General features: G+C 37.0%; 1 protein-coding gene across 1 annotated transcript in view; it reads left to right on the forward strand.

Moving 5' to 3' along the window:
* The window catches only part of ATF6 (activating transcription factor 6), a 230,624-nt gene that overhangs the window by 167,070 nt on the left and 46,831 nt on the right, over positions 1-16,723 (forward strand). The window contains exon 16 of the mRNA XM_044674260.1: positions 4,058-4,142. Within this exon, the coding sequence (XP_044530195.1) occupies positions 4,058-4,142 (85 nt within the window). The remainder of the gene's footprint in view (positions 1-4,057; positions 4,143-16,723) is intronic.

A 16,723-nucleotide genomic window follows, 5' to 3' on the forward strand; every position in this document is an offset into this window, starting at 1 on the left:
GGGGCAGCTGGGTAGCTCAGTGGATTGAGAACCAGGCCTAGAGACGGGAGGTCCTAGGTTCAAATCCGGCCTCAGACACTTCCCAGCTGTGTGACCCTGGGCAAGTCACTTGACCCCCATTGCCCACCCTTACCATTCTTCTGCCTTGGAGCCAATACAGTATTGACTCCAAGACGGAAGGTAAGGGTTTAAAAAAAAAAAAGAATCAATACTAGGCACCAGTTCCAAGGCAGAAGAGCAGTAAGGGCTAGGCAATGAAGGTTAAATGACTTACCCAGGGTCACCCAGGTAGAAAGTATCTGATGCCAGATTTGAATCCAGGACATCCCATCTCTGGGTCTGCCTCTCTATCCACTGAGCCACCTAGCAACCCCAGGGTATTTCCAATATGAATTTATAGGTTTTTTTTTTTATCAAATTTTATCAAATGTTGTGGGATTGAATAGTTAGCTCTGAAATATGTCACGTTTAGTCTTTTTTCCTACAGAATGTTCTAGGAAGGAAGGCTGAGAACCCTATAAAAATGGCATATTACTGGGTATGGCAGTATAAGCTTATAGTCTCTTCTGCTGGGAAGACTGGTGGTTCTTTGAGCTCTGGAATTCTGAGCTTCAGTGGGTAATGCCAGTCAATGTCTTTCTACATATAGCATCAGTGTGACAAGCCCCTAAGGTAGAGGCCATTAGGTTGCCTAGGGGGGACCAAATAATCAGAGGTGAAAACAGTAGATCAAAGCTCTCATGCTGATCAGTGGTGGGATAAGGCCTGTCAGGAGACCCTGCACTTCCAGCTTGGATGAGATGGGGAGATTCCATCTTTAGAAAACAAATACCTACCTTTTCATGCTCAAATATTGCATAACCTTTTGTCTCAAGCTCAGTTCCCAGAGTGAAACATTTTGTTGTTCTTAATGTTTATGTTAATGTTGTAAATAAAGAGTAGTTGAGTAACTTGATTTTAGTACTAATCCATTCAGTCTAGTCTCTAAGGATATCTCAGGGTATTCAAACTTAATCTGAAGATTTTATTTGGTGATTGCTGAATGTCTTTGTGAAGCAGACCAGAATACTCTCTTGTTTAGCTCTAATGTGAGAGTTCTTTGGTACAGTTTTGCTTTTAATTTTTAAAAGGTCATGTCTTAATTATGCTAAGATCATTTAAAAATAATATTCAGTAATGAACTTTTTGAGAAGGAATGAGTTTTGCAGCAAGTTTTAACATTGTTTTCTATTTCTTGTTTGAATTTGAATTCTTTTCCTAGAGCATTAACAATGTATTTTTTTTTTAAACCCTTGTACTTCGGTGCATTGTCTCATAGGTGGAAGAGTGGTAAGGGTGGGCAATGGGGGTCAAGTGACTTGCCCAGGGTCACACAGCTGGGAAGTGGCTGAGTCTGGGTTTGAACCTAGGACCTCCTGTCTCTAGGCCTGACTCTCACTCCACTGAGCTTCCCAGCTGCCCCAACAATGTATTTTTAAAAAGGGAAAAAAATAGAAAATAAAATATCAAGGAGATTTTATGATCCATAGAAATTAAGTGAAATTTGGCTTAGTATCATAAATATTCTGGAAGTTGGTGTTGTAACCTTTTTAAAATATAATTACCCTGTATTGATCTCCCTTCTCTGAATTCTTTCCAGCACTTATAGTCTGTATTTTTTATCATCTGTCCCATGTGGTTTAAGTATGTGCCATTTTGCATCCTCTAATGCCAGAGCACCTATCTGGAACTTAGTAAAAACTTACTGATTAATTGTTAAGCCAGATCTAGCTGGGTTTCTGAGGATGACACTGTCCATATGTAGTATGATCCCTTTTTTAAAACTGAGATCAAGATTTTTGAAAAGACTGACCAGGAACCTCAGAATCCATATACTTCCACTAGACATTAATTGTGCTCTTCATAGAAAGAGGACTCAAATGGAAGCGGCCACATTATGCTTGAATATACTGAAATTTTTTTTTCCTTTTTCTAAGAAAAGCTCAAGTCAGGAAGTTAGGAAACTAAAAAACCAAATGTGACTTATGTGAGATGAGCACTCTGACCCTGTACTGCACAAGCTTTCCACCATACAACTCTTCCAGGGTAGTTTCTTCTGTGACAGATAAGCATTTATTGAATAGTTACTGTGTGCCAGACACTGTGCTAAGGTTCTGGGGAGCAAATAAGACAGTTTTTGCCTTCATGGAGTTGACATTCAAATTGGGGACAAACTATGAGGGAATAGATGGTACTTGTATGGGAACATGGTTTGGAAATGGCCCAGGAAGTGAGGTTGAGGCCTGTTTATGGGATAAGGTGAGAACTCACCTATAAGAGCCCAGGGTCCCAAGCAGAGTGCAAAATTTGCAAATATACATTAGAGTCTTTCCTTCTTTGTAAATGTAATGGTTAGAATAGGTGGTCGCCAAAATTGTAATTAACTCTTAAGTCACAAGACTGTTAATAGCTAGATTTATTAGTAAGAAAAAGAAAATAAGAGAGAAATATAGAAAGGAGGTGAAGAATTTCCTAGCCTAATAATCCAGAGCTTAACAACTCAGTGTCTGTCTATGAATCTCAACCTCAGAAAACAACCTCCTCCTTCCCCACCTTCCTGCTGGGTCTCATCTTATAAATCCCACTAACTCTTTTACATCTCTCTCCAGGAACCAATCCCAGTTCCTCAATTAGCCTGGCACCACTTAGGGGGCAGTGTCTGTGGGATCAATTTTGTGGTTGCTGATTGACCCAAATTCAAAACAAATGGAAGGGAAGTTCAAATCTCTGATCAAATCAACACACAAATTCCCTTCTCACATAAAACTTTAGTAATTAATATGTTTATGTAGGCTCACTTTATTAATTGCATATGTATATTCAAGAAGTGATTGTATTTTTATTTTTAAAAGTTCTGTTTTCTAGTACTTTTTCTTCTAATAACTACTTTGAAATTTAATGAAGAGAGAAAGATGTGATATTTATAAGCCTGTGTTTTAAAATGAACTTTTTACTAGGACCTAGATCTCAGTGGGGAATGCAGTATTAAGTCTGACTCTATCCTTAACCTATGACCTGTGGCATTTAGTTGTGTTTATTTTACCAAATGCCCTCAAGTTTGGGGTTTGTTGAGCTTTGTCTCAACTATCTTGTTGATGACTACGATGTAAGAAACTAGGGAAAGGGATTGTATTTTGCAATTGTATTCCTTTTCAATTTCAAGAGTATAAAATTATAGTTAAGCTATTAGAGGCAAATACTTACAATTTATTATCAAGAAGAGGAAGTTGTATTTATTCTTCTTTAAATTGTGGTACTTAACAAAATATCCCAGAAATGTGTGATCTTTATGTCTAACAATATGTTTTTTGCCAAGAACTCCCTTGCTGCTACTCTCAAAATCTGATAGAGTGACTTCACCAAGTTTTCTTTTTTCTCATGAAAATACTCCTGAGAAAATTATGAAAATGATAGATATAATTTTGCCTTGAACCACTTAGAATATAAGCAGTAATGGTGCTTCATGTGCCTCATTGACAATACTCTTTTCACATCCTGCCCTTTTATGAGTTCTCCACGTCTCACATTTGTATCAATTGCTTCACCATTGTACAATTTAAATCTTCCTTTTCTGTGTCCCTCAAAACATAATGGGAGCAGTGGCAGCTAAGTGGGCCCAGTGGATTGAGAGCTAAGCCTGGAGATGGGAAGTCCTGAGTTCAAAAGTGTCCTCGGACATTTCCTAGTTGTGTGAATCTAGGCAAGTCACTTAACCCCCATTGCCTAGCCCTTAGCCCTCTTTTGCCTTGGAACCAATACATAGTATTGATTCTAAGAGGGAAGGTAAAGGTTTTTTTTTTTTTAAATGCAAACTATATGTAATAATTGCATTTTTTCCTCCTTTATATTTGGAAATGTTCTTTTTTGATGTTCATTAAATTCAGAATTAAAAAAATAAAATTTAGAAGTTTGTTAAATGAATCTAAAAAGAAATTTTAGTATATTAGGAATATTCACTCCTAATTCTGCCTTTAAACTACTAACTAGTATAACACATTTCTTTCTGGCATTCTTTTAGGATCACCTGCTATTACCAGCCACTACTCATAACAAGACCACAAGACCAAAGATGTCAATAGTTTTGCCAGCAATAAATATAAATGGTAAGCTGAAATATATTTATCAACTATATCAGGTTTCTTTTTCAAATCAAGGCTCCTTAGGTTAATTTAAAAAACATTCAACTCGTCATTCATATAGGTTTGTCTATTTACAAATTTATATATTGTAAAACATTATCCCCTCTCTTCATATTAGGATAGGATTTTTGAAAGTTCTACCACTCAGTTGTATAATTGTTGTTTTTAGTTCTGTGTAAAATAAGGAATAATAATTGTAAGAAAAAATTCTCAGTTCTTTGATTTATAATCTTGGATCCTTTTTATCAACCATATAATAGAAATCCTCTTGAAGTTATAAGCTGGTCGTTTTCCAAAAGTTCATTTGTAATATAGTTGTTTAGAATTTACAACACATTTTTCCCCATACTTTAGATATAATATACCTGAGCTAGAGTACTTATGGTCCTCTTGTAGTAGGTATCTGTGGGAAGCCAATAAGAGAATAGATAAAAATCTGAGACTCCTCTTTTGACCCCTTTATGATCCTTGTGATTTCTTGTTGAAAAGTATTGTGGCTTTATTGAAATGCTTTATGTTATTAGCTAACCAGCAGTTAAGAGGTTAACATTCTTCCCCTTTGGTCAGAAATGCAGCCAAGGCCAAAACCTTAGTTAGCTGGCATCTCCCATGTCTTGTTATTTCCTTATCAACTAACCTGTCCTTATCAGAATATTGGAGATGATCTCGAGAGGTATCATAATTAATATCAGTAATCTAGCCCTTTTTTAATTTTAATTTTTTAATTTTAATTTTGAATATTTAGCCCTTAGCCTTATAATGCATCACAGTACTATTAATTCTGTAGTTAATAATAAATTATACTAATAGTTCTATTTATTGATCATTAAATTATACTACATTATTGTAGATAGATAATGCTTGTAGTAACAAGTTATTTTATAATAAAATCATTGACTTAGACTTAAATATTAATCAGAAAAAGGTCAGGAAGTACTTTTAAATAAATATGGACAAAATTGTTTGCCTCTTATTGCAGGCATTTCCAAGTCACCAAAAGTTTCATTCTATTTTTGCACCATTGTTGCAGATTGTATATTTATTTGTGTTTTGGGCTTTTTTTCCTTTATGTATTATCTTGTTTGCCCCTAGTTGCAATGGAGATGAAGTTGTTGAATATCCTTTCTAGATTGTCTTTATTAATATCTGCAAAGAAAGCAGGCATCTTTTTGTTGTTTAAAAAAATAGATCCTTATTAAGATCCCAGGCAAGGGGGCAGCTGGGTAGCTCAGTGGAATGAGAGCCAGGCCTAGAGACAGGAGGTCTTAGGTTCAAATCTGACCTCAGACACTTCCCAGCTGTGTGACCCTGGGCAAGTCACTTGACCCCCATTGTCTACCCTTACCAATCTTCCACCTATGAGACAATACACAGTATTGATTCCAAGATGGAAGTTAAGGGTTTAAAAAAAAAAAAGATCCCAGGCAAATTAAGACTCGGGTAGGATATTGAACATTTTGTGTTAAATTTTAAGGTTGGAGAGGTTTGTGGGTTGTCCTGGGCAGTAAACAGACCATCTGTTCATCTCTCTTGTGGCTCTTTGTATGAGTCAACTTAGAGACATTGAGAAAAAAAGAGAATATAACAATTCTCATAATTCATTTTGACATACAGAAGTGTTTAGAAAACACTGATGAAAAGGAATCTGTTTGGTTTAATAGAAAGAGTGCTATTTTTTACTTCATAAGAACTGGCCTGGAATCTTGTCTCTGCCACATAGGCATTATCTTTGTTGTCCTGGCTGACCCTACTGTTTGCTTTATCACATGGGACCTCAGTTTCCTTATGTTTAAAATAAAAGAGTTGGACTAGATGTGCTCCTTCTCAAATTCTGTCATTTGTTAATCTTCCTGTGACATTTAAAACCCTTCAAAATCTGGCCCCAACCTAGCTTACAAACCTTCTTACATACTACTGCCTTTCAGACATTCTTCACTGTACAAACAAACTGGTATCCTTGCTAATTTCTCAGCCATCTCATGCCATCTGCTATCTCTATTCCCCAGGTGTGTCTTTACAATAATCTTAGAGTCCCTCATTTCTTTCAAAGCTCAATTCAAATTCTGCTTTCTACAGAAAGACTTTGTAATTTCCCTTCAGTGCCTTATTGTCAAAAATTACCTTGTCTTTATTTATGTAGAGAGATATTGACATAGATATATAGATATTTATCTCCCCCTTGATATGCTATAAGGTCCCTGCAAGGAGCACTATTTCATCTTTGACATTGTATATTCCAATTCACAACTTTGGAGACCTTTGGCTGACACATAGTAGGTGCATAATAAATGCTTGTCAATTGACTGATTCCTTTAGGAAGAACATTTGTCTGATATCTGGTCCTATGTTAGGTGTGACATAAGTACAAGAATGGCAATAGAAGTTTCGCTTAACATTCTAGATAATTTATATGCATGCATGTATGTATGTGTGCAAGCATGCATGAATGTGTGTATGTATACAGACCTGACAGAAATTAGTTCTATCTTACTTTTGACCAGCTCAGCTTCAGAGTTAAAAGCTTTTTTGCTTCAGGAATAAGTGTTTATTCTTAAGTCACCAATAATGTCCATGGAGTTTTCCTGAAGGTAGGGACTGCTCCATTTTGTATCCTAAACACCAGCAATGTAGGTGCTTAATACATGCTTATTGGGATAGATTTTTCACAAAGTGTGCCTGTAAATTCTTTTTCATATAATGATTAATAAAGCAAAATGAGGAAGGTTCAGGGAAGGAGGTTCCAATATATTTCTTTGTCTTGGAAGCATCATGTCTTCACAGTTTAGGTAGAAATAATAACTCATGCTTTCCTAGATCAGTACTATTTCCTTACAATAGTGCTGTAAGAGTGCTGGTGTGATTATCGTTACTTTACAAATGGGCAAACAGGTTCAGAGTTGTTCAGTGATTTGCCTACATTCCCAAGCCTGCTTGTTTGAACTCTTCTCCAATCCATTTCTCACTTCAAGTTCTTTGTTATATGTAGACCTTTGAGGGAAATTACCTGTGAGGAAATCAAACATAACCAAGCTCCTGAATTCTATTCCAGTAATCCTCCTATTTCCTGGAAAGATAGAAACTTTGAGGTGATATCACATCATCAGAGAGGCTTTTTAAGAGAGCAAGGAAAGAGATTAAGAAAATTGATTCTAATTTACTTTTCTAAAACTCTTGTCTAAGAACCAAGTGAAATTCAAAACTAAGAATGATTTGAAATAACTAAAATCAGTAGATCCTGTTTAATTAATCATGTCATGTGATTCTTTAGCAAGGCTAATTCCTCCCCGGCTCCCCACCTCCCATCCACCCCTAACTCTCCCCTAAGGAATCTGCTGTCTTCTTTGGCTTCAGTGCTAACCTCTACTTGAGTGATTTCCAATTCTATTTTCTTTAGTCCTAACCTCTCAACCCAAATGTTTAGTTGGTTCCTGCACATTTCTTTGTGGATGGCTTAGAGACACCACAAATTTTATATATCCCAAACCACATGTATTGCCTTTTTTCCAGAGCCAGAAGCCCTTCAACTTGACTGTTTCTTTCCCTGATTTCCCCATTAACTATGCTGAACACCTTGGCATTATCTTTGTCTTTTGACTTTCCCTTTCCCTCATTTTCCATTTCTAATCAGATGTTCTTCAGATACTGTTTAGATAAGATCTTTTCTGTTTAACTAACTGCTTCCTCACTATTTCCATCCCCAAATAGGTCTTCTTTACCACCTACCTAGTCTATTACTGATGTCTCCTAACTAGTTCCCCCACTTCTGGTTTTGTCCCCCTCCAGACCATCCTTCAGATAAATCAGATAAATCCACCATCAGATAAATCCTCCTTATTGATGTAAATCGTGCCTTTTCTCTTCTCAGAATCTGTTACTACTTCCCTGTTGCTCAGGGAATCACATACAGACATCAAAGCCCTACATGATCTATCACTACCCACTCTTTTCACCTTTATCTCATATGTTCCCCATCCATATACTTTCTATTTCAACTAAGTCAAACTATTTACCATCCTTTGTAAATATCCTGATTTTTTTCCCCTTACATCTATCCCTTGGCTTATGCTATTGCTCACAAATAATACATTATTCGAACACTTATTGGTTATAGATCTTTGCCTCATAACTTCTTATCTGCTTCTTCCATGACACTCTCCCTTCCCACCCCCTATATCTTTCTATTGAAATCTTACCCTTTCTTCAATACTAACTCAAATGCTAGCCTTTTCCATTAATATTTACCCGATCCCTAAAAGTCTTCCATTGGACCACACATGTTAGTTTATTTATATTATAAATGCTTGTTGACTGACTGTTAACTTAGTTAACCAACTCTATTCTACATTGGCTTCTGACATGACTTAGATACAAAGGGTAGTATTATTAACATTTTAGAGGAGCAAAGAATAATTACTTGTCAGATCTTTGGACAGGGGAATCATAATGTCTCTTATATATGCCCACTTCTTTCCTCTTCTAATGCTGCCATCTTGATACAGGGAGGCTGCTGGTTGGTCTCTCTGTCAGGATGGTCTCCCCCCCATTCCAGGACGTTCTCCATTCAGCTGTCAAATTGATCTTCGTAAAATGTAGTTCTGATCATGTCACATTGCCATCTCCATTCCCCACACCCACCCTGCATCTAGCAAACTCCAGTGGCTCCCAAGTCACCTCCAGGATCAAATGTGAAATCACTTATTTGGCATTCAAAGCCCTTTAGAACCCAATTCCCTCCTATGTTAATAGTCTACTTAAACTTTACTCTCTTATATACTCTGCAATCCAGCAACACTGGTCTCCTGTACCTTGTACAGAACCATCCATATCTCCTAATTCCATGCATTTTTACTTTCTGTCTCCCTTACCCAGAATTCTTACTCTCTTGATCTCTGCCTCCTGGCTTCCTTTAAGTTTCAGCTAAAATCCCACCTTCTGCAAGAAGTCTCTCCAGATTCCCCTTAGTTTTAGTGCCTCCCCTCTTTTTATCCAGTATAGTTTGTTTGTATATAGTGGTTTGCATGTTGTCCCCTCCATTAGACAGTGAGCTCCTAGAGCAGAGGCCACCTTTTGCCTTTCTGTGTGTTTCCAGCACTTAGTGCAGTGGTTGGTACAAAATGATTGTTAAGAAATGCTTGTTAACTGACAGTTTCTCATGAACTTTCCATGTTCTATTTTGTGTTGTAATTATTTCTAACTGTATCACATCCTCTACCAGAATATAAGCTCCGTGAAGGCTTCCCCACTTTAGGAACTTTATTTTATTGTATAACTCCCATCACCTATCACAGTTATCAGCTTTTACTTAAATACTGTATATTAAACTTGTTATTCTACAGAGGGAAAGAGAGAAAGGAGAAAGAGTAAGATCAGTGTACTTAAATTCCTTTGAGTTGTAGATTTTAAGGAATTATAGTTTATTGTGTGAAGATAAAAGGAGAGCATGCAGAGGGACTTTTTATTTTTTTCTTAACATTTTTTATTTTTTAGAAAAATTTTTTCCATGGTTACATGATTCATGTTCTTGCTCTCTCTCTCCCAACTCCCCCGTATCCGACACACATTTCCACTGGTTTCTTCATGTATTATGATCAAGACCTATTTCCATATTATTAATATTTGCACTAGGGTGATCCTTTTAGAGTCTATATCCCAAATCATATCCGCATCAACCCATGTGTTCAAGCAGTTGTTTTTCTTCTGTGTTTCCACTCCTGTAGTTCTTCCTCTGAATGTGGGTAGAGTTCTTTTCCATAAGTCCCTCAGAATTGTCCTGGGTCATTGCATTGCTGCTAGTACAGAAGTCCATTTACATTCAATTTTACCACAGTGTATCTGTCTCTGTGTACAATGTTCTCCTGGTTCTGCTTCTTTCACTCTGCATCAGTTCCTGGAATTCACATGGAATTCCTCCAGTTTATTATTTCTTTGAGCACAATAGTATTCCACCACCAACAGATACCACAATTTGTTCAGCCATTCCCCAATTGATGGGCATTCCCTCGTTTTCCATTTTTTTGCCACCACAAAGAGCGCAGCTATAAATATTTTTGTACATGTCTTTTTCCCTATGATCTCTTTGGGGTACAAACCTAGCAATGGTGTGGCTCAGAGGGACTTTTTTAGTAAGGTAGTATATGTGCTATTTAGTAAAGTAATATATTCTTTATTCTACCTCCCATTTTTACATTTGCATTTAATTGTTTTGTTTTTTTTGTTATGCAGCTGTTTCTGCTTCCCTTATCCTATTAAAAAGTTTTATTTACAGATTTGTTTTTTACAGATTTTAATTACAGATTTCAGCATCAAGATAGAAATTCTTTTTTCTTTTGTGGAAATCTTCCCACAGTGAAAAATAGAAATAGGTCAGTACTTCAAAAAGAGATAGTAGGACTGTGAAGATTGTTGAATAATGATAAATTGCTCATCCTTCTTTTTCTGTATTATTACCTGCATATTATAGATGATGAATGAGAATACTTTATCCTAATGAAAGAATTTTAAGGTTCCACTTTTGTAGCTCTGTATGTCAACATTTCTAAATTTTAAAGGTTTTCTAGTTATATTGTGGCCAAACTGCTTGAGTACCTTCCTTGTTGCTATGTAAATAATTTAGCAAAATTCTGAGACATAGAATTGCATATATGTTGGGGATGGAGGTGGGAACCTGTTTGATGGCACTCAGGTAGGTGCTGGGGTGTATATAGAGTTTAGTAAGAAATGTCTCTGCTTTTTTGGAGCTTACAGTCTAGGAGAGAAATAGGTCTCATATACAATTATGGGATAGCGACATCACAAATAATTATAATATGGTATAATACATGTTAAGTGTATGCAAAGGCTATAGAGAAGGTGTATAGGTGAGGTGCAGGGGGGTAAGTCATTATTGACTCAGAAGATGAGGAAGACTTCAAGCATGGCAAGTTAAGTATTACTAAGTTTATTTATATGCCACGCCCTGGTTTAAGCACTGGGGGTGCAGATATAAGCAAGAAGAAAGATAACTCTTGGCCTGAAGGAGCTTACATTCTAATGGGGAAAAACAACACATGAAAGAGAGCTGAAAAGTAGTGATGGGGAAGGTGCCCCTGTGGCTCGGAAGCAGAACCAGAAGAGGAAATGAAGGGTGGCTGGCCTGGGATCTGCCACAAAATGAAGGTGGTGAGGAGTTTTGAGGAGCAGAGGGATGCTCTGGAGTGAGACAGTCATATCTTGATATCCTGCCACTACCTCAAATGTAGCATGTTCCATCCCAACCCCATTATCTTCTTCTAAACCATCTCAGCTTCCTTACTTTCCAATTCCTGTTAATAGTATCACCATCTTCAGAGTCACCTAGGCTGGAATGATTTCTAGTTGGTCATCGTTGACTCTGGACCATAGAAATTCTCCATCTTTAACCTCATGGCCCTTACTGCCCGTACCATTCATTTGGTACTTAATGGAATACTGCTTTGGGGCCTCTCCTGTAGTCTTTTTTAGTTACTGATCAGATGAAGCAGTATACATAAAAGTACTTTGCAATTCTTAATGCTCTATATAAATGCTAACTAACAATAGTATTAACAATAATAATTTTAATGGACCCATGATTTCATTGGTGTTGGCAAATTCTAGGGAAGAAATAACTTCTGCCAATACAAATGGGCAACCTCATTTTTGTCACTTACACCTAGAGAGTTGATTGAGTCCCTGAGAGTCTAGGTGACTTGCCCGGGATTACAGTGTGTGCCAGAAGCAAAACTTTAACTCCCTACCAACTCTTAAGTCCAGCCCTCAACCCATCAGCTCATTCTGCCACTAGTTATAACTTTTGTTATTATTATTTAACATTCCATGTATATATGTTTTTATTTCTACAACTAGACTATAAACCCCTCAAGGTCCAGGATTATGAATTATACATTTCGAATACCTTCCCATGCCTAGAGCACCATGCTGTGCTTACTACAGTAGATGCTTAATAAATGCTTGTTTTTTATACTTCTCCCTTCAACTTATTGTCATTATTAAAAGTACCTAATTTTAATTATTTCTCCTAAGTCTTGATCATTCAGTCCTCCCCAGATTTGACATAGCCCCTCTAGAACTTTTTGCTTCAAACACAACTTCTTGCTTCTTTGGCTCCTCTGAAAAAAGAAATCCCACTATTTAGGTTTGGCAGCAAAACTTTCTTTATATATGCCCAATAAAAGCTAATAAATACATTTATGGACCTGGCCTAGCTCTTTATGTTGGAGAGTGTTATGGTTTAGGGTTATATAGAAGTAATTTTAAAGACTTTGATTTTGACTCTTGGTATAGAACATATACCAAGAATATAGTATAGAACTTTGCATAGAACATATATAGAACAGTTTTTTTTAAACTGGTCATTGCTGGTCCCTGAGGGATTTTCCCACATCCCAGGAAATTTAGTTTAAATTAGTTTGCATTTATTTTCTCTGTAATAGAAATCCCTCCTTGCTTCAAGAAAGACAGCCACTAAGGTCCCCTGGGATATGTACCTAATTGACCTTCAGTGTCCTGTCAACTTCCAGTGAGATCATTTCTAATTCCCTCTCCTATGTGTCATGGAGCTGTTTCAAAATCTAAGCTATTTCAACAGATGTTCAGTTTCAACTACTAAAAACTAGATATCCGAATCCATTTAAGTATACATTACTGGTCTAAGACTTTAATTTCCCAACTGAAGTTTCTTTTCCACATGTTAGGTTCCTTAGAAAAATGTGATATAAATCTAGTTTATCATGGAAAATCAAGGATTCAGTAAACTGTCAGAGCATCATAGACATATTATGGTGTCTTTTGAGTACATGGGAGGTAGAGCTAGGACAGGCACTTCTAAGTATTATATTCCTATAGATTCTTAATGACTTCACATTGCCCTGTGTTTTCCACCTTTAAACACCAATCCCACACTTACATTTCTTCTCCCTTTGGCCTCCATCCTTTTTCACCTGGTTTCTCTCATTTAACTGAAGAAAAGGACACAAGTTTCCAACTTCTTGTTTATCCCACCGCCTTTATAAAATGCTCACAATTCTTCCATACGTTTTAAAATTTTTTTCCTGCTGGAAGACAGAAACACATACAGGGGCTTAGAATAACAAATAAGGAAAGTTACAGAACTGTAAGAACTCTTGACCCCTTATTGAAATAGATAGTTCTGGACTTCAGGGAGAATGCAAATGGAGCTTAGCTTTGATCCATCTTAACTGAACCTATTCTCTCACTGACCCCCTTTAAGTTCTCCCTGGAATTAGCCACCACAGATTTTCTGAGTTAGAGATTAATCAGTCAGTCTTCTGGCTAAAGTAGATCCAAATTAGCAAGATTTCCAGGATTATCACTTCTTTCAGAACTTGATTTCTAATCTTATATCTGAGTGTAGGATATTTCTTTAAAGAGCTATCAGTTTGGGGGCAGCTGAGTAGCTCCATGGATTGAGAGCCAGGTCTAGAGTCAGAAGGTTCTGGGTTCAAGTTTGTGAAACTTGTGTGATCCTGGGCAAGTCACAAGTAACCCTCGTTGCCTAGTCCTTACCACTCTTTGGCCTTGGAACCAATATACATTATTGATTCTAAGACAGAAGGTATAGGTAAAAAAAAAAAAAAAAAACGTTCCCAGTGATTCCTCCTAATAGCTTCATGTTCTGCCAGCATCCTGCAGCTATCCTACTCCCTCAAAGCAGATTCACCAGCTGATTTTGTTATGGTTGGTTCCTCAGCTTGAGGAAATTTGGGCTGGTCCTTGCTCCCTAATCAAAGGAAGCCTCTATGGCAGCTCACCCCCATAATTTCCAGAGGTACATTCTTTTACAACTTCAAACCCTGTATCTGTCAGACCTCCTACTCAGTATCTCCCATTTTAGAGCCTCAAGCTTTCAGTGCTTTTGCAGAGGTGCATGATATACTGAGCTTACTGAATGCTCATCACATTCTGAGTTCCACTCACTTAGCTAAGATATTGTAGTGTGGTAGAAATAATGTTAGAACTGGGTTCGAAGGACACCATTTCAAATCCTAGATCTGGCATTTTTCTGTCTCCTTTAGAAAGGCAAGTAAATTACTGGGTAAAAGGAATTTTTCTTTTTACCTTTATCTCATTATTCCATTAACTTGGTCAAATAATTCCCAGAATCCATGCAATTATTTGTTTCATGCAAGGTACTGAGGTAGCTATAGAGATGAAATAGAGTTAGATCCTAGCAAGAGTCATAAAAACATGGCTCAAATAACTACAACAAAAAAACCAGAATGTATAGCATACAGAGGCACAAAGTGATAGGAGGATTCAAAGTGGGAGAAATCAAATGGGAAGGCTCTGAGAGACATGTATAATATACAAAGTGTGAAGACAAGTTCAAATGCTACCTCAGATATGTATTTGCTGTGAAACCGTAGACAGGTTGCTAAGTTGGAATAATAGTTTGCAGACTATTGCAAGTTGTTTGCAGACTAGACTATTGGGGGCTTTAAATGAGGAACCACTGTTGATGTCAAAGTGGGGAGATGAAAGGAGTTAGTAGTAAGTGGGTTATGGGAGGAAAGGAAAACCAGGAAGAATGTTATTGCACTAATTCAGATAAAGGACAATGAAGCCTTAACTAGGGTTTTGATGGGGAGAATGGAGAAGTGGAGATAGGTCCAAGGATTGCAGAGGTAGAAATGATAAAGAGGACTTGGTAACTTAATGCATGTGGTGGGGTGAAGGAAAAGGGAGGGATATTTTTTTTTAAAAACCAAGAAGTTTCTACCTTGAGTGACTGAAAAGTAGAGATAGCCATTAACATAAAGAGGAAAGACCAGAAGAAGAAAAGGTTTTGAAGAAAAAATGATCTCAGTTGGAATTTATGTCTTTCTCATTACTAATACCGTAGAATTTTAATCTGCCTGAATTTTAATACTTTCTTACTCGTTATTTCTCCTCTGCTCTGCCGCTTTCATATACAGCATGGTGTAACCTTGGCCAAGGGGATACCCTTCTCTGGGATTTACTTCCCTCTCTTGTAAAAGAAGGGACTTAGGTTAGGTGATCTCTCAAGTCTCTTCTTATTCTAAGATTCTATGCTTCTGAATCTCTAAAGCAGACCACATTATCTACAGATTCTCACCTTATAATGCGAAGTAGAAAAAGAGAAAAGAATGACTGGTTGAATTTAAGCTTCATTATCTTTCCAATGATGGCTTTTTAATATTTCTGGTAACTTTTTTCCTTGAGATAAACTATTCTTAAAATATAAAATGACTTCTATCTGCCAAGCATAATTATACTTGGCATTTATATGTTTATTCTTTATCTTTTGTGAACAGGTTTTCTTTTTTAACTTTCTTTTTTTTTTATTTTTTATTTTTTTTGTTTTTTTTTTTACCATTTATTAATATTCATTTTTAACATGGTTACATGATTCATGCTCCTCCTTTCCCCTTCAACCCCCCCCCACGCCCCCCCTACCCATGGCCAATGCGCATTTCCACTAGTTTTGTCATGTGTTCTTGATCAAGACCAATTTCCAAATTGTTGGTAGTTGCATTGGTGTGGTGGTTTCGAGTCCACACCCCCAATCATGTCCACCCCGACCCATGCGTTCAAGCAGTTGTTTTTCTTATATGTTTCCTCTCCTGCAGTCCTTCCTCTGAATGTGGGTAGCATCTTTACCATAAATCCCTCAGAGTTGTCCTGGGTCATTGTATTGCTGCTGGTACAGAGGTCCATTACATTCGATTTTACCACAGAATGTCAGTCTCTGTGTATAGAGTTCCTCTGGCTCTGCTCCTTTCGCTCTGCATCAGTTCCTGGAGGTCTCTCCAGTTCGCCTGGAACTTCTCCAGTTTATTATTCCTTTTAGCACAATAGTATTCCATCACCCGCGTATACCACAGTTTGTTCAGCCATTCCCCAATTGAAGGACATACCCTCCTTTTCCAATTTGTTGCCACCACAAAAAGCGCAGCTATGAATATTTTCGTACAAGTCTGTTTATCTATGATCTCTTTGGGGTACAAACCCAGTAATGGTATGGCTGGATCAGTTCACAGCTCCACCAGCAATGCATTAATGTCCCAATTTTGCCACATCCCCTCCAGCATTCATTACTCTCCCCTTCTTTCATTTTAGCCAATCTGCTAGGTGTGAGGTGATACCTCAGAGTTGTTTTGATTTGCATTTCTCTAATTATTAGAGATTTGGAACACTTTCTCATGTGCTTATTGATACTTTTGATTTCTTTACCTGAAAATTGCCTATTCATGTCTCTTGCCCATTTATCAATTGGGGAATGGCTTGGTGTTTTATACAATTGCTTTAACTCCTTGTATATTTGAGTGATTAGACCCCTGTCAGAGTTTTTCGTTATAAAGATTTTTTCCCAATTTGTTGTTTCCCTTCTGATTTTGACTACATTGTTTTTGTTTGTACAGAAACTTTTTAGTTTAATATAATCAAAATCATTTAATTTAGATTTTGTAATTTTCTCTAACTCTTGCTTGGTTTTAAAGTCTTTCCTTTCCCAGAGAGCTGACAAGTATACTATTCTGTGTTCACTT

The sequence above is a fragment of the Gracilinanus agilis genome, chromosome 4 (genome assembly GCF_016433145.1).
Source record: "Gracilinanus agilis isolate LMUSP501 chromosome 4, AgileGrace, whole genome shotgun sequence".
NCBI lineage: Eukaryota > Metazoa > Chordata > Mammalia > Didelphimorphia > Didelphidae > Gracilinanus > Gracilinanus agilis.